Genomic DNA, 14,568 nt, shown 5'->3' with positions numbered 1-14,568 from the left:
AGAAAGTGTAGGAATGGTTAATTGATCTAAAGAATTATTCATTACAGTATTATCTTTGGGAGAGTCAGAACTATAAAGAATAGAATAAAATTCTTTAAAAATATCGTTTATTTCTAAATGGTCAGTTGTCCTATCACCAATTGGCTTTACAAATTTCTTTAATTTGCCGTTTAGCTATAAAGGTTTTTAATTGGTTAGCCAATAATTTACCTGTTGAGTTTCAATTGGATATGTTAAAAGAAGATCATATTTAGTTCAAATTTCAACATGCCTTTCATATAAAACAGGATCTGGAGCCAAGGCATATATTTAGTCTAATTGTTTTAACTGATTAGCTAACAGTTCTCTCTTTATTAGCTTTTTTTCTTGACATTTGCAGTATAGGAAATAATTTGACCTCTAATAAAAGCCTTAAAGGCGTCTCATCTAATAAGACTAGAAGTTTCTTCCAAAGTATTCTCTTAAAAAAAGAATAATTTGTCTCTCCAGAAACTTTAAGAAATCTTTATCAGATAACAAAGTTAAATTAAAATGCCAAGATCTGTTTATTTGAGGAAGACCAGCTAAATTTAAAGATAAAAGTACCAGAGCATGATCCGAAACAGCAATTTCTTTGTATTCACAGGATCGAACTAAAGGAATCATTTGACTATCAATAAGAAAGTAATCAATCCTGGACTGAGTATGATGGACATGAGAAAAAACGAATACTCCCTACCTAGTGGATGTAAGAAATGCCATATATCAACAATGCCGTATTTCATTAAAAAAGATTGAATAAACAAAGCTGATTTATTCAGTGTTGCTGTTTCAAAGGATGACCGATCTAAAACTGGATCTAACCAACAATTAAAATCTTCTCCCATCACCAATGAGAAAAGGCTCAAGTCTGGCAGAAATGAAAAAAAAACACTCAAAAAACCTGGATCATATGTATTCGGAGCATACAGATTGGCAAATACCATTAATTTATTATCTAATTTTCCTGACCCTATGACAAAACACGCATTATTATCAGGCACTACTTTATGTTGGACAAAGGGAACTAAATTATCCATAAAAATTGAAACTCCTCTAGACTTAGAGATGGAAAGAGAAGTAAAAATGTAGTCCTTTCCATCTACTGAAAAGACCCAAGTTGTCTCAATTACATACATGTGTTTCTTGTAAAAAAATAATTGGGGGCTTTAATTTTTTTAATACATAGGCAAAAATCTTATTCCGCTTCACAGTGTGTTTTAGTCCTTTCATATTAAGACTGGGTAAGTTAATAGTATGACCCATTATTCTATTTAATAGAGAAATTAAAGTAATAACCAGTAAAATGAACATTAAAACCAAAGAATAAGCCTTGAAATAGGGTAACCAAACAACAGATTTGGCTAACGTCCCAAAGAAAGACACCCACCCCTCCCAAAGTCAGAAGGCCAGCCAAAAGAAGGCTGGCAGCTACAGCTAATGACATCACCCTCCCAAAACAACCTGCTGATTTGACTCCAAATTAATTCCAAGATCAACTGTATTCCAGGCTAGACTAAATAATGGCCATAAAAAACTTAGCCCTCATAACACAAATAGATTAGTTATTACAGTTTCAAAACAATAGAATGAAAAATACCCAAAAATAAGCCATATTGATTTTAAAAACCTTTAGAAAAGTGTATAAAGTCATAAAAAACTTATCAAAAGTCATAACATATAATCACACTTGGCATTAACTCATTAAAATCTTATTCTCTAAGTAAAACATTTAAATCACAAGGAAGTTTAGCTGTGAAGGTTCACCAGAAGTAAGAGAAGCGATTATTCTTATAACAAGGTACTAAACAGTCAATCCATTGTCTTTAAAAAATCCTGAGTTTCTCCACTCGAGCGAAACCATTCTTTAGAACCATCTTACAGAGTGATTCTAAGATGAGTAGGATAATGAAGAGATGGCTTTAAACCTTTGTTTAAAAAGCTCCGACATAACCTCTTTGAGCTTAGCAATGCTCATTCATGACCTCAGGTGAAAAACCCTCAAGAATCCTAATCTTTATTTTTAAATTTCTTATTGTAACCTATAGCATTTTTTTCTCTTGCTCTATACTGCTGCCACAGAACAACAGATTTCATTTCAAATGTCAGTGATAATAAACCTGATTCTGACTAAAGATGATCCTTTCATTAAGAGCCAAGATTTTGGACTTGGGATTAACCTGTTATCAATTATTTTTTCCAGCATGGTTATAATGGGCTGAATGGTATTATTCTGTGCCACAGATAATCTCTACACACTCTAGAGAAATCACATCCTTCCAGACAGAACTGTATGCCATGCTAACATGGTGGTCTTTCTGAGGTATTATTTGGTCTAGCGTGACACACCCTGTTCTTGTATTTAATGTTTTAGCCAGTAAAGGTAAGTATATTATCTGCTGCCTTTGCCACCTTATCTATCTTTTCTCTTTCCCAAATCAAATACAGAGAAGCAATAATAAAATAAAAGCAGAACTCTTCCTGCTGGGAAAAACACAGCAAGTTAGGCACAACATTGGAAAGCTTGGACTCACGAACCCATGACACCCAATTACACACATGTGACCAATGAACCTACTAACCCATACGTCTTTGGAATGTGGGAGGAAACCCACGCATTCACAGGGAGAATGTGCCATCTCCTTACAGAGAGCCGCCAAATTGAACCTGGATTACTGGTGCTGTAATAGTGTTGCACTAACTGCTATACCACCATGCTTTCCCTATGTACTAACATTTTGGGTTTGCAGATCTATTATCAAAAATTCAAAGTACATATATGTCACCATATACAAACCTGAGGTTCATTTTCTTGCAAACTTACACAGTAGATCCAAGCAACACAGTAAAGTCAATGAAAGAATACACCCAACAGGACAGACAACAACCAAAGTGCAAAACACAACCAACTGTGCAAATAGAAAAAGAAAAAGATAATAATAAATAAATAAGCAATAAATATAAAGTACATGAGAGGAAGAGTCCATGAAAGTGAGTCCATAGACTATGGGAATAGTTCAGTGATGGGACGAGTGAAGTTATCTCCTCTGGTTCAAGAGCCTGATGATTGAGGGGTAATGACTGTTTGTGAACCTGGTGGTGTGGGTTCCAAGGCTCCTGTACCTTTTTCCTGATGGCAGCAGTGAGAAGGGACCATGGCCTGGGTGGGTGGTGGGGTTTCTTGATGATAGACGTTGTGCTCCTATGACAGTGCTCCATGTAGATGTGCTCAGTGGTGGAGAGGGTTTTATCTGTGATGGAGTGGTCTATAACCAAGAACCTTTCTAGGATTTTTCAGGAGGTCAGTGATGGTGCTACAGAGTCTCTGTTGGTGATGTTGTTTCCCATCCATTGTTCACTATTGTTATTGATTGTCTGTGAGAGATTGCTGATTCATCAGCTGGGGTTGGTGGGTGTTCATTAGCAGATTTCCTATCTGCGTTTAACCTGTCTGTGAATGTTTCCTAATCTGCAATTTTGTGGTTTTGTATTTGAAATGTTGCATCTCATCAGATTCCATCAGTATTTAAAGAGTAGCTCTGCTTGACATAGGTATATCAAACCTCGCTGTTTATTTCCTTCCTTAGATGCTGCCTGATTTGTTGAGTTCCTCCAGCATGCTGTGTGTATTATCCTCTTTAAGTTCACTGTCAGTCTTAAAAGGACTGGTCTTCCAATGAAACAGGGTACACTCAGGGTCACGAATCAGTAGCATGGAACAGTTGACTGACCAGTGCTCCAACTGTGTTTTAATGTAGCAGGTGATAAACTGACTTGCTAGGATATTTCAGAATGCCACCAACTTGAAAAATTCTGCAGATGCTGGGGATCCAAAGAAACACACACAATGTGCTGGAGGAACTCAGCAGGCCAGGCAATGTCTATGGAAAGGAGTACAGTTGACGTTTCAGGATGAGACCCTTCTTCAGAACTGGAAAGGGAGGGGTGAAGTCAGAATAAGAAGGTGAGGGGAGGGGAGGAAGAAGTACAAGGTGGCAGATAATAGATGAAACTGGGAGAGGGAGTGAAATAAAGAGCTGATTGGTTTGTTAAAGGGCTGGAGAAGGAGCAATCTGAGAGGAGTGGACAGAGGACCATGGAAGAAAGGGAAGGACGAGGAGATGAGCAGGTGAGGAGATAAGGTGAGAGAGAGAAACTGAAATGGGAAATGAAGGAGGGGTGGTTGGAGCAATTACCAGAAGTTCAGGAAATCTGATTAATCTCTGTTGCAGTTTTAACCCTCAATGTCAAGTTCCATCAATCTATTGAAATTAGTCTTTCTCCAATTAATGACTTTTACTTTGCATTGCTCCTTTTCTAAAGATAACTTTAATCTCATGATGTTTTCTTCACTGTCTCCTAGGTGTTCCCCAACTAAAAGCAGCAGATTTGGGCAAGGCCGAACATTTTCAGCTGCGCGGGCATGGTAAGTGTCAGCATCAGATGCCTAAACTCAGCTGCAAATAAAAGGAAGGTAGGCTTAAGCAGAGCGGCCATTGTTTGAATGTGCCAGTGACAGAGTGGGAAGGCTTTGGTGTGAACAGGCAGATTTATAGTTAAGGAGAGGTAAGCCTTTTTAGGTCAGAGTAGTCAGGAAGGAATGCTCCTCCTGTCAGATGTGGAAATTTTGGATACCTGACTGTTTCCCTGATGACTACATCTGCAGGAAATGTACCCAACTTCAGCACCTGGCTGACTGGGTCAAAAAGTTGGAGCTGGGATTGGATGTGCTCCGGATCATTCATGAGGCTGAAGACATTAATACTTATATGAGACTTTTGAATAGGTGGTGAGACACAGAGTCAGGCTTCGGACTGTAGATGGGTGACCACCAAAGTGCAGGATTCCTCTGTGGCCATTCCCCTCAGCAACAAGTATACCTCTTTGAATACTACTGGGGGGGGAGGGGGCAGTAACCCATCAGATCATGGCAGCAACAACCAGCCCTGGTGGTAAAGTCGCTGTCTCTGAGGCTCAACGGGGAGGGTAAAGTCGGGCCGTGTGGTAGTTATAGGGGACTTGATAGTTAACGGGATAGAAAGTAGATTCTGGGGCCACAAAAGAGATTCTGTTGCCTCCTGGGTGCTAGGATGTAACGGAGTGGCTGCAGGATATTTTTAATGGGAAGGATGAACAGCCAGGGATCGTGGCACATATTGGCACCAATGACATGGGCAAAAAGGGGGAAGAGGTCCGACTCATTGAATATATAAAGTTAAGAATGAGGCCGAAGAGAAGGACCTCCAAGGTAGTAATCTTCAGATTACTCCCAGTACCACGGGCTAGTGCAAGTAGGACTGGGGTGAAAGCAGAGATGAATAAGTGGCTGAGGAGATGGTGCAGGGACAGGATTTCAAGTTCTTGGAACCTTTTCTGGGAAAGCAATGACCTGTACAAGAGGGACAAGTTGCACCTGAAATGGAGGGGAGTCAATATCCTAGCCGGGAGGGTTGCAAGTTCTATTCATGAGAGTTGAAACTAGTTTTACAGAAAACTGAGAACTGGAGCATCAGGTTGGTAAGGGAAGGATCGAACCAGAGGTAGACATCAGGGATAGTACTGAAAGGCAAAATCAGAACAACGGATATGATTGGTTGGATAGTTTGGAGTAGAGGCCATGAAAAGATCAAGGCAAATCCCAAGGCATTCTGTACATACATCAAGAGCAAGAGGATAACATAAAGCCAAAGAGAGGGCATGTAATCGAGCAAAAATTAGTGGGAAGTTAGAGGATTAGGAAGCCTTTATAAACCAACAGAAGGTAACTAAAAAAATCATTAAGAAGGAAAAGATAGAACACAAAAGTAAACTAGCCAATAATACTAAAGAGGATACCAAAAGTTTCTTCAGATACATGAAGTGTAAAACAGAGGCGAGAGTGGATATCAGTCCATTAGAAAACGATGCTGGAGAGGTAGTGATGGGGGACAAGGAGATGGCAGGTAAACGGAATAAATATTTTGAATTAGTCTTCATTGTGGAAGACACTAGCAGTATGGTGGAAACTCCAGGGTATCAGAAGTCATGAAATGTATGAAATTACCGTTACAGAGAAAAGGCTCTTGTGGAAAATGAAAGGTCTGAAGGTAGATGAGGTCACCTGGACCAGATGGTATGCACGCCATGGTTCTGAAAGAGATGGCTGAAGAGATTGTGGAGGCATTAGTAACAATCTTTCAAGAATTATTTGATTCTGGAATGGTTCTGGAAGACTGGAAAATTGCAAATGTCATTCCACTTTTTAAGAAGGGAGGGGGACAGAAGAAAGGTAACTACAGACCTGTTAACCTGACCTCGGTGGTTGGGAAGATGTTGGAGTTGATTGTTCAGGATGTGAACACATGATAAAATAGGCCAGTCAGCATTGTTTCCTCAAGGGAAAATCTTGCCTAACAAACCTGTTGGAGTTCTTTGAAGAAATAACAAGCAGGTTAGACAAAGGAGAATCGATTGCTGTTGTGTCCTAGGATTTTCAGAAGCCCTTTGACAAGGTGCCACACATGAGGCTGCTTAACAAGTTAAGAACCCATGGTATTACAGGAGAGATTCCAGCATGGAATCCAGCAGTGTATTTTGTGAATAAAGCAGTGGTTGTTTGGCAGGATACAAAGAGTGGGAATAAAGGGAACCTTTTCTGGTTGGCTGCCAGTGACTAGCGGTGTTCCACAGGAGTCTGTGTTGGGACCACTTCTTTTTATGTTGTATGTCAATGATTTAGATGATGGAATTTGTAGCTTTGTTTCAAAGTACATTTATTTTCAAAGAATGTGTAAATTATACAACATTGAGATTTGATTGCTTACAGGTAGCCACAAAGCAAGAAACCTGAAAGAATTTGTTACAAGAATCACCCCTTGTAGGCACAAGAGAGAATCTGTATTTACCGCCAAGTACCTTTATTGTCTCAATGGAAGAACATGTGAACTTAGACAACCAATACCTGTGTGCAAACCAGCTAAGTTTTCCTGACCTTCCATGAACAGTCAAAGAACAGAAAATATAATACCGGTTAAAAAGGAGTTTCTGCTGCTGGCCACATGTTCCTCATCGTCCTTTTACAAATCTCCAGGTGTCAGCAGGGCACCTCGCATCCCCGATAGCTGTTCTCCTACAGAGTTAAAGTCACTAGCACTGCTTTTATATTCCTTTCTTACCAATTCAGATATTGCATTCCAGTGTCATTGGCTGTAGGTCATGTGTCTGGCCTTTAACACAGCTAGTGGCTCTGCTGCAAGCCAGCATCCATCTATTGCCCCCTTCGCAGCAAGTGACAATGGGTAATTTATTTCTCTTGTCACAAGGGGGCGTTGGGAATGGACCCAAATGCAAATCACAGACACTGTAGTTGTCTGAACAAGACTATGTCTATTAACAATACTAGGGAAGCCAAGGAGCGAGGAAAAAATATCAACCTGGACATGAGTGTAAAATAACAAACTGGAAAACCTGGACTAGGACTTGAGACTTGAACTTGACTGAGAACTCGGGTCTTGGCCGGGTCTAGGTACCTGCATCTTGACTTGGCTCTTGACCTGGAACTCGGACTCAAGCTCAGACTCAGACTTGACTAGACTTGACTCTTCTTGGACACAGGACACAGAGCCGGGACTCTTCTTGGACACAGGACACAGAGCCGGAACTCTTCTTGGACACAGGACACAGAGCCGGGACTCTTCTTGGACACAGGACACAGAGCCGGAACTCTTCTTGGACACAGGACACAGAGCCAGGACTCTTTTTGGATACAGGGCACAGAGCCGGGACTCTTCTTGGACACAGGACACAGAGCCGGAACTCTTCTTGGACACAGGACACAGAGCCAGGACTCTTCTTGGACACAGGACACAGAGCCGGGACTCTTCTTGGTATGAGTTTCTGATGCTGAGCTTCCAGATGTGGGTTTCAGACGCCAAGCTTCCTGGTGCGGGTTTCTTGACAGGGATGGTCCAGAAAAGGAATAGATGGACCCCTGAGCTATTTATGTTGCAAGCTCGAAATGAGGATCAGTTGCCTCAATTAAAGGACCCAATGGAACAAGGAAAAACAGAAACAACCAGAATACAGAATCCACAGACCGGACCGTGACAGTACCGCCACCCCCCACCCCCCCCCCCCCCCCATGGGAGCCCTTGCCCTATTGTCCTGTTTATTATTTATTGTAATGCCTGCACTGTTTTTGTGCACTTTATGCAGTCCAGTGTAGGTCTGTAGTCTAGTGTAGCTTTCTGTGTTGTTTTTTTTAACGTAGTTCAGTCTAGTTTTTGTACTGTGTCATGTAACACCATGATCCTAAAAAACGTCTCATTTTTACTATGCACAGTGCCAGCAGTTATGGTCGAAATGACAATAAAAGTGACTTGACTTGACTTGACTTGAGATTCAGACTTGACTAGACTTGGACTTTTCTTGGACACAGAGCCGGGACTCAACCGTGGACACAGGACACAGAGCTGAGACTCTTCTTGGACACAGGACACAGAGCCGGAACTCTTCTTGGACACAGGACACAGAGCCAGGACTCTTTTTGGATACAGGGCACAGAGCCGGGACTCTTCTTGGACACAGGACACAGAGCCGGAACTCTTCTTGGACACAGGACACAGAGCCAGGACTCTTTTTGGATACAGGGCACAGAGCCGGGACTCTTCTTGGACACAGGACACAGAGCCGGAACTCTTCTTGGACACAGGACACAGAGCCAGGACTCTTCTTGGACACAGGACACAGAGCCGGGACTCTTCTTGGTATGAGTTTCTGATGCTGAGCTTCCAGATGTGGGTTTCAGACGCCAAGCTTCCTGGTGCGGGTTTCTTGACAGGGATGGTCCAGAAAAGGAATAGATGGACCCCTGAGCTATTTATGTTGCAAGCTCGAAATGAGGATCAGTTGCCTCAATTAAAGGACCCAATGGAACAAGGAAAAACAGAAACAACCAGAATACAGAATCCACAGACCGGACCGTGACAGTACCGCCACCCCCCACCCCCCCCCCCCCCATGGGAGCCCTTGCCCTATTGTCCTGTTTATTATTTATTGTAATGCCTGCACTGTTTTTGTGCACTTTATGCAGTCCAGTGTAGGTCTGTAGTCTAGTGTAGCTTTCTGTGTTGTTTTTTTTAACGTAGTTCAGTCTAGTTTTTGTACTGTGTCATGTAACACCATGATCCTAAAAAACGTCTCATTTTTACTATGCACAGTGCCAGCAGTTATGGTCGAAATGACAATAAAAGTGACTTGACTTGACTTGACTTGAGATTCAGACTTGACTAGACTTGGACTTTTCTTGGACACAGAGCCGGGACTCAACCGTGGACACAGGACACAGAGCTGAGACTCTTCTTGGACACAGGACACAGAGCCGGGACTCTCCTTGGACACAGGACACAGAGCTGGGACCTTTCCTGGACACAGGACACAGAGCCGGGACTCTTCTTGGACACAAGACACAGAGCTGAGACTCTCCTTGGACACGACACAGAGCCGGGACTCTCCTTGGACACAGGACACAGAGCTGGGACCCTTCTTGGACACAAGACACAGAGCCGGGACTCTCCTTGGACACAGGACACAGAGCTGGGACCCTTCTTGGACACAAGACACAGAGCTGAGACCTTTCCTGGACACAGGACACAGAGTCAGGACTCTTCTTGGACACAGGACACAGAGCCGGGACTCAACAGTGGACACAAGACACAGAGCCGGGACTCTTCTTGGACACAAGACACAGAGCCGGGACTCTCCTTGGACACAGGACACAGAGCTGGGACCTTTCCTGGACACAGGACACAGAGCCGGGACCTTTTTTGGCCACTGGACACAGAGCTGGGACCCTTCTTGGTATGAGTTTCTGACGCCGAGCTTCCAGATGTGGGTTTCGGATGCTGAGTTTCCTGGTGCGGGTTTCTGACAGGGATGGTCCAGCAAAGGAATAGATGGACCCCTGAGCTATTTATGTTGCAAGCCTGAAATGAGGATCAGCTGCCTCAATTAAGGCACCCAATGGAACAAGGGAAAACAGAATCAACCAGAATACGGAATCCACGGACCAGACCGTGAACCGGAATGCGGACCTTACGGACCGTGACAGCTGCTTGTTCTCAATCAGTAACATGTGTGAATCAGGCAGAACAGATACAGACTCCAACAGTCAAAAACCTGCATGTTCCATCCAACCAAAGGACATCTCACAAATAACTTCTTATCTGGAAATGACCTCTAGTCCAGCAGATTACCTGAGGCATCATTATATTGACTTTAAAACACTGATCAAGCCAAGAGACTCTCACAAAATGGAGAATCTCTTCATAAAATGGTAGCCTCCATCTCCTCCCTCCTGGCAAGAACAAAGGTAATTGGTCTGTCTGCTTCCACTGCCCTTAATTCATTTGAACTCACTGCTTTGCTGACTGTAGTTCTTTCTGGCCAACAAACCCAATCAAAAGATAATAATAAAGACCAATACCCAATGCGCAAGAGAAAGAGGGAAAGAACACAAACCATGCAAACAAAAGAAGCGAGCATCAACATTCTGAATTGGGTTGAGTCCTCAGATCCAAACCCCACAGTAGGCCCAAAGCCTCAGTATATTATCAGGCACAGAGCACAGCAGCCTGGGCAATCTTCATAGCCTCAGCACCATGATGAGAGGAGTGAACATCGCAGAGAGTGAGTGAAATTGGCTCTCAACTCTGATCCCAAGATGCCTGGCCAGTGTGCAAACTGTCCAGACAGCTTAATGTACCTCGCATTAGGACCTGGAAACCACTGCTGCGAAGGGCTCCGGGCCAAGACCATGCCGCCCAACAGCTTGCATCCGGGCTCAGATTTTGCCACTCTCAAACTCTTAAAATCGGCTCGGCAGCCAGACTATCCAACCTCGCACCCAGGCCAGTTGTACAGGCATCAGAACTCCTCCGCCCAACTTCTCCTTTCTGAATGGCGGCTCACTCCGTTTGTGTCAATTCTGCAACACACCAGCACAGCTCATCCCCGAACTTGTTTCGCTTTCACTTGCCACTTCATTGCTAGTGGTGATAATTTACAACAATTTACTACAGAAAAGGTGTTGTTAGTAATGTTTTTAGTCAAATTTCTTGCCTTTTGAACTACCAGTGGAATGTCGCATACGCTCAGTAGTGCCATCTTAACCGGAAAGTTTGCAAACAATATGAAGAGAGGTGAAGGGGCAAATAGTTTTGAGGAAGTAGAGAAGCTGCAGAAGGACTGAGACAGATTAGGAGAATGGGCAAGGAAGTGGCAGATGGAATACAGTGTTAAGAAGTGTATGGTTGTGCACTTTGGTAGAAGAAGTAAAAGGGTAGACTATTTTCTAAATGGAGGAAATACTTGGAACTCCTTGTACAGGATTCCCTAAAGGAAAATTTGCAGGTTGAGTCTGTGGTGAGAAAGGCAAATGTGATGTTAGCATTCATTTTAAGAGGATTAGAATATAAAAGCAAGGAGGTAATGATGAAGCTTTATAAAGCACTGGTGAGGCCTCACTTAGAGTATTGTCAGCAGTTTGGGCCCCATATCTTAGAAAGGATGTGCTGAAACTGGAGAGGGTTCAAAGGAGGTTCACAAAATGATTCCAGGATTGAACGGCGTATCATATGAAGAGCATTTGATGGCTCTGGGCCTGTATTCACTGGAATTCAGAAGAATGAGGGGTGACCTAAGAAGGCAGAACGGAGTGGTGATGACACTAAATGGCGACTCCTTTGCTTGCATGTTCATAAACAGTTCCATTTCCATCTTTAATATCTTCATTTTTCCCTTTCAGGGTTCTTTTGAAGACCCTGTCCTGGAGTTACACGCTGACTACAGTTCTTTGCGGGAATGGGATCCGCTGTCAGGGTTTCATAAGCAGCCGTCGTTGTTCGGCACACTGAGGGCTCGGCCTAAGAGTCTGGCTCAAATTTGGAAGCCTAGGATCTTGGGGCTCTGGAGATGGGCGGATTGAGGGTCGGTGTCATGACAGGACACCCATGTGTCGTTGGGGGTTTCGGAATATCTGCGGTTGAGTGCCTAGTTTTTAGGGTACAGAGCTAAAAAAAAGCGACGTGGTGGACGTAAACCATCGTAAACCAGCGAGTTGTTATGTCTCCCTGCTCGCTGGGAAAATGGAGACATCTCTTTCTCCTTTATTAAGGAGAGAGAGAACCTGTGGTATGTTGAGTACGAGGTGAAACGCAAAGCCTTTGGGATAACTGCAAGTCAGTGCCTTTGCTGTTGCCTTGTTCACGCTTGAGTGCTCAGTGGTGGGTGCCATGCTTTTTCTTGCCGGTGGGGGTTGTTTGCTGCTGCTTACACATGGGAGAGGGGAGTTGGGGGTTACTTTGGGGTTCTAACATTTGACTGTCATTCATTCTTTAGGACACTCCTCTGTTTTCATGATGGTTTGCGAAGAAAAAGCATTTCAGGATGTATATTGTATACATTCCTCTGACATTAAATGTACCTTTGAAACCATTGAAACTCATCGAAACCTATCTACCTACTGATAGAATTGGTGTGGAGAGGATGTTTCCTACAGTGGGACAGTCTAGGACCAGAGGACACAGCCTCAGAATAGAGGGGTGTCCTGTTAGATTAGAGATGAGAAATTACTTCAGCCAGAGAATGGTCAATCTGTGGAAATCATTGCTACGGGCAGCTGTGGAGGCCAAGACTTTATGTATATTTAAGGCAAATGTTGATAAATTCTAGACTGGTCAGGGCAGGAAGGGAAATGGGGAGAAGGCAGGAGATTGGGGCTGAGAGGAAGAATGGATCTGCTATGATGGAGCGGTAGAGCAGACTCGATGAGTCAAATGGCCTAATTCTGCTTCTATATCTTATGATCTCATAACTAGGGAGAGGGCAGGACCACTCAGGATAAAGAGGGGAACATTTGTTTGGATCCTGAGAATGTGAGCAAAGTAATCAGTGAGTACTTTGCTTCAGTACTTACCAAGGAAAAGGGTATGGAGAACCAGAGCTGAGTGCATAAATACATTAGGGCATTTAGAGCTCAAGGAGGAGGAAGTGTTGGGCCTCCTAATGAGTATAAAGTTGGATAAGTCCCAAGGACCCAATAGGATTTACCCCAATTTATTGAAGGAGGCAGGAGACGAGATTGCTGGCGCCTCATGTCCTCTGTAGTGCGGGTAAGGTCCTGCAGGACTGACGAGTGGCTAAGACTGTACCTCTATGTAAGAAGGGAAAATCCTGTGAACTATAGACCAGTGAGTCTCACGTCAGTTGCAGGACATTTGCTTAAGAATATTCTTAGAGATAGAATATATGAGCATTTGGAAACCCATGGCCTAATTATGGAGAGTCAGCATGCCTTTGTGAGGGGCAGGTCATATCTTACTAACTTCATTGAGTTTTTTCTTAAGGTGACAAGAGAGATTGATGAAGGCAGGGCAATGGACGTTGTCTACATTACTTAGTTAGGCATTTGACAAAGTGCCTCATGGGTGACTAATCCAGAAGATGAAGATGCAGTGAATTAGCTCTTTAGATTCAGAACTGGTTTGCATGTAGAAGATGGGAGAAGTTGAGGGGACTTATTTGAGCTGGAGGTCTGTGATTAGTGGAGTTCTACATGGATTCGACTAATGTAGATGGATGCGTTAGTAAGTAAGCAGATAATACCAAGATTGGTGGAGTTGTGGATGGTGTAGAATCCGGGCATAGAATAGAGCATGACAGATTTGTTGCAGATATGGGCAAAGAAATGGCAGATAGAGTTTAACCCAGATAAATGTGAGGTGATCCACCTTGGTAGGGCAAATGGAAGGAGACAGTACACAGTTATGGTCAAGATTCTTAACAGAGTTACTGATCAGAGAGATCCGTAGATCCAAGTTCAACGCTCCTTAAGGTCGATAAGGTGGTTAAGAAGGCTGATGGAATTATTTTATTAGTCGAGGCATTTTATTAGTGCTTAGGCCACATCGGGAGTATTGCAGACAGTTCTGGTTACAGCACTATAGGAAGGACATTGAGGTTTTGGAGGGGGTACAGAAGAGGTTTACCAGGAGGCTGTCTGGTTTAAAGGGCATGTGCTATTATGAGAGGCTGGATAAATTTGTGTCATTTTCTCTGGAGCTCAGGCTTAATTAAGGGAGATCTCATAGAAGTCTATAAGATTATGAGAGGCAAAGATAGTGTTGTCCGGGAATATCTATTTCCCAGGGCTGAAATGTCTAATACCAGATGGCATTGAATGTGAGAGGGCATAGGTTCAAAGAAGATGTGAGGGGTAAATTTTTTACTCACAGAGTGGTGGATGTCTGGAATGTGCTGCCTGGTGTGGTGGAAGAGACGAATATATTACAGGCTTTTAAAAGACATTTGGATGCGCATATGAACGTAAGGAAGATGGAGGGACATGAACATTGTGTAGGTAAGAGGAATTAGTGTTTGGGTATTTCTGAATTGCTTTTTAGTTGGTTCAGCACAATGCTGTGGGCCGAATGGCCTGCTCCTATGCTGTGCAGTTCTATATAAAACTTACTTCCCCGTATTCTTCGATCCAGCAATTCCTCCTGCCTCACCGAA

At 43.2% G+C, this 14,568-nt stretch overlaps 1 protein-coding gene across 1 annotated transcript in view; it reads left to right on the top strand.

Moving 5' to 3' along the window:
- Window positions 1-14,568, top strand: part of LOC132391274 (prosaposin-like) — a 67,678-nt gene that overhangs the window by 36,843 nt on the left and 16,267 nt on the right. The window contains exon 2 of the mRNA XM_059964224.1: window positions 4,382-4,444. Within this exon, the coding sequence (XP_059820207.1) occupies window positions 4,382-4,444 (63 nt within the window). The remainder of the gene's footprint in view (window positions 1-4,381; window positions 4,445-14,568) is intronic.

This window comes from Hypanus sabinus, chromosome 1, assembly GCF_030144855.1.
Source record: "Hypanus sabinus isolate sHypSab1 chromosome 1, sHypSab1.hap1, whole genome shotgun sequence".
NCBI lineage: Eukaryota > Metazoa > Chordata > Chondrichthyes > Myliobatiformes > Dasyatidae > Hypanus > Hypanus sabinus.
The sequence above is the reverse complement of the archived record's forward strand: the minus strand, read 5'-3'. Positions and strand labels throughout refer to the sequence as shown.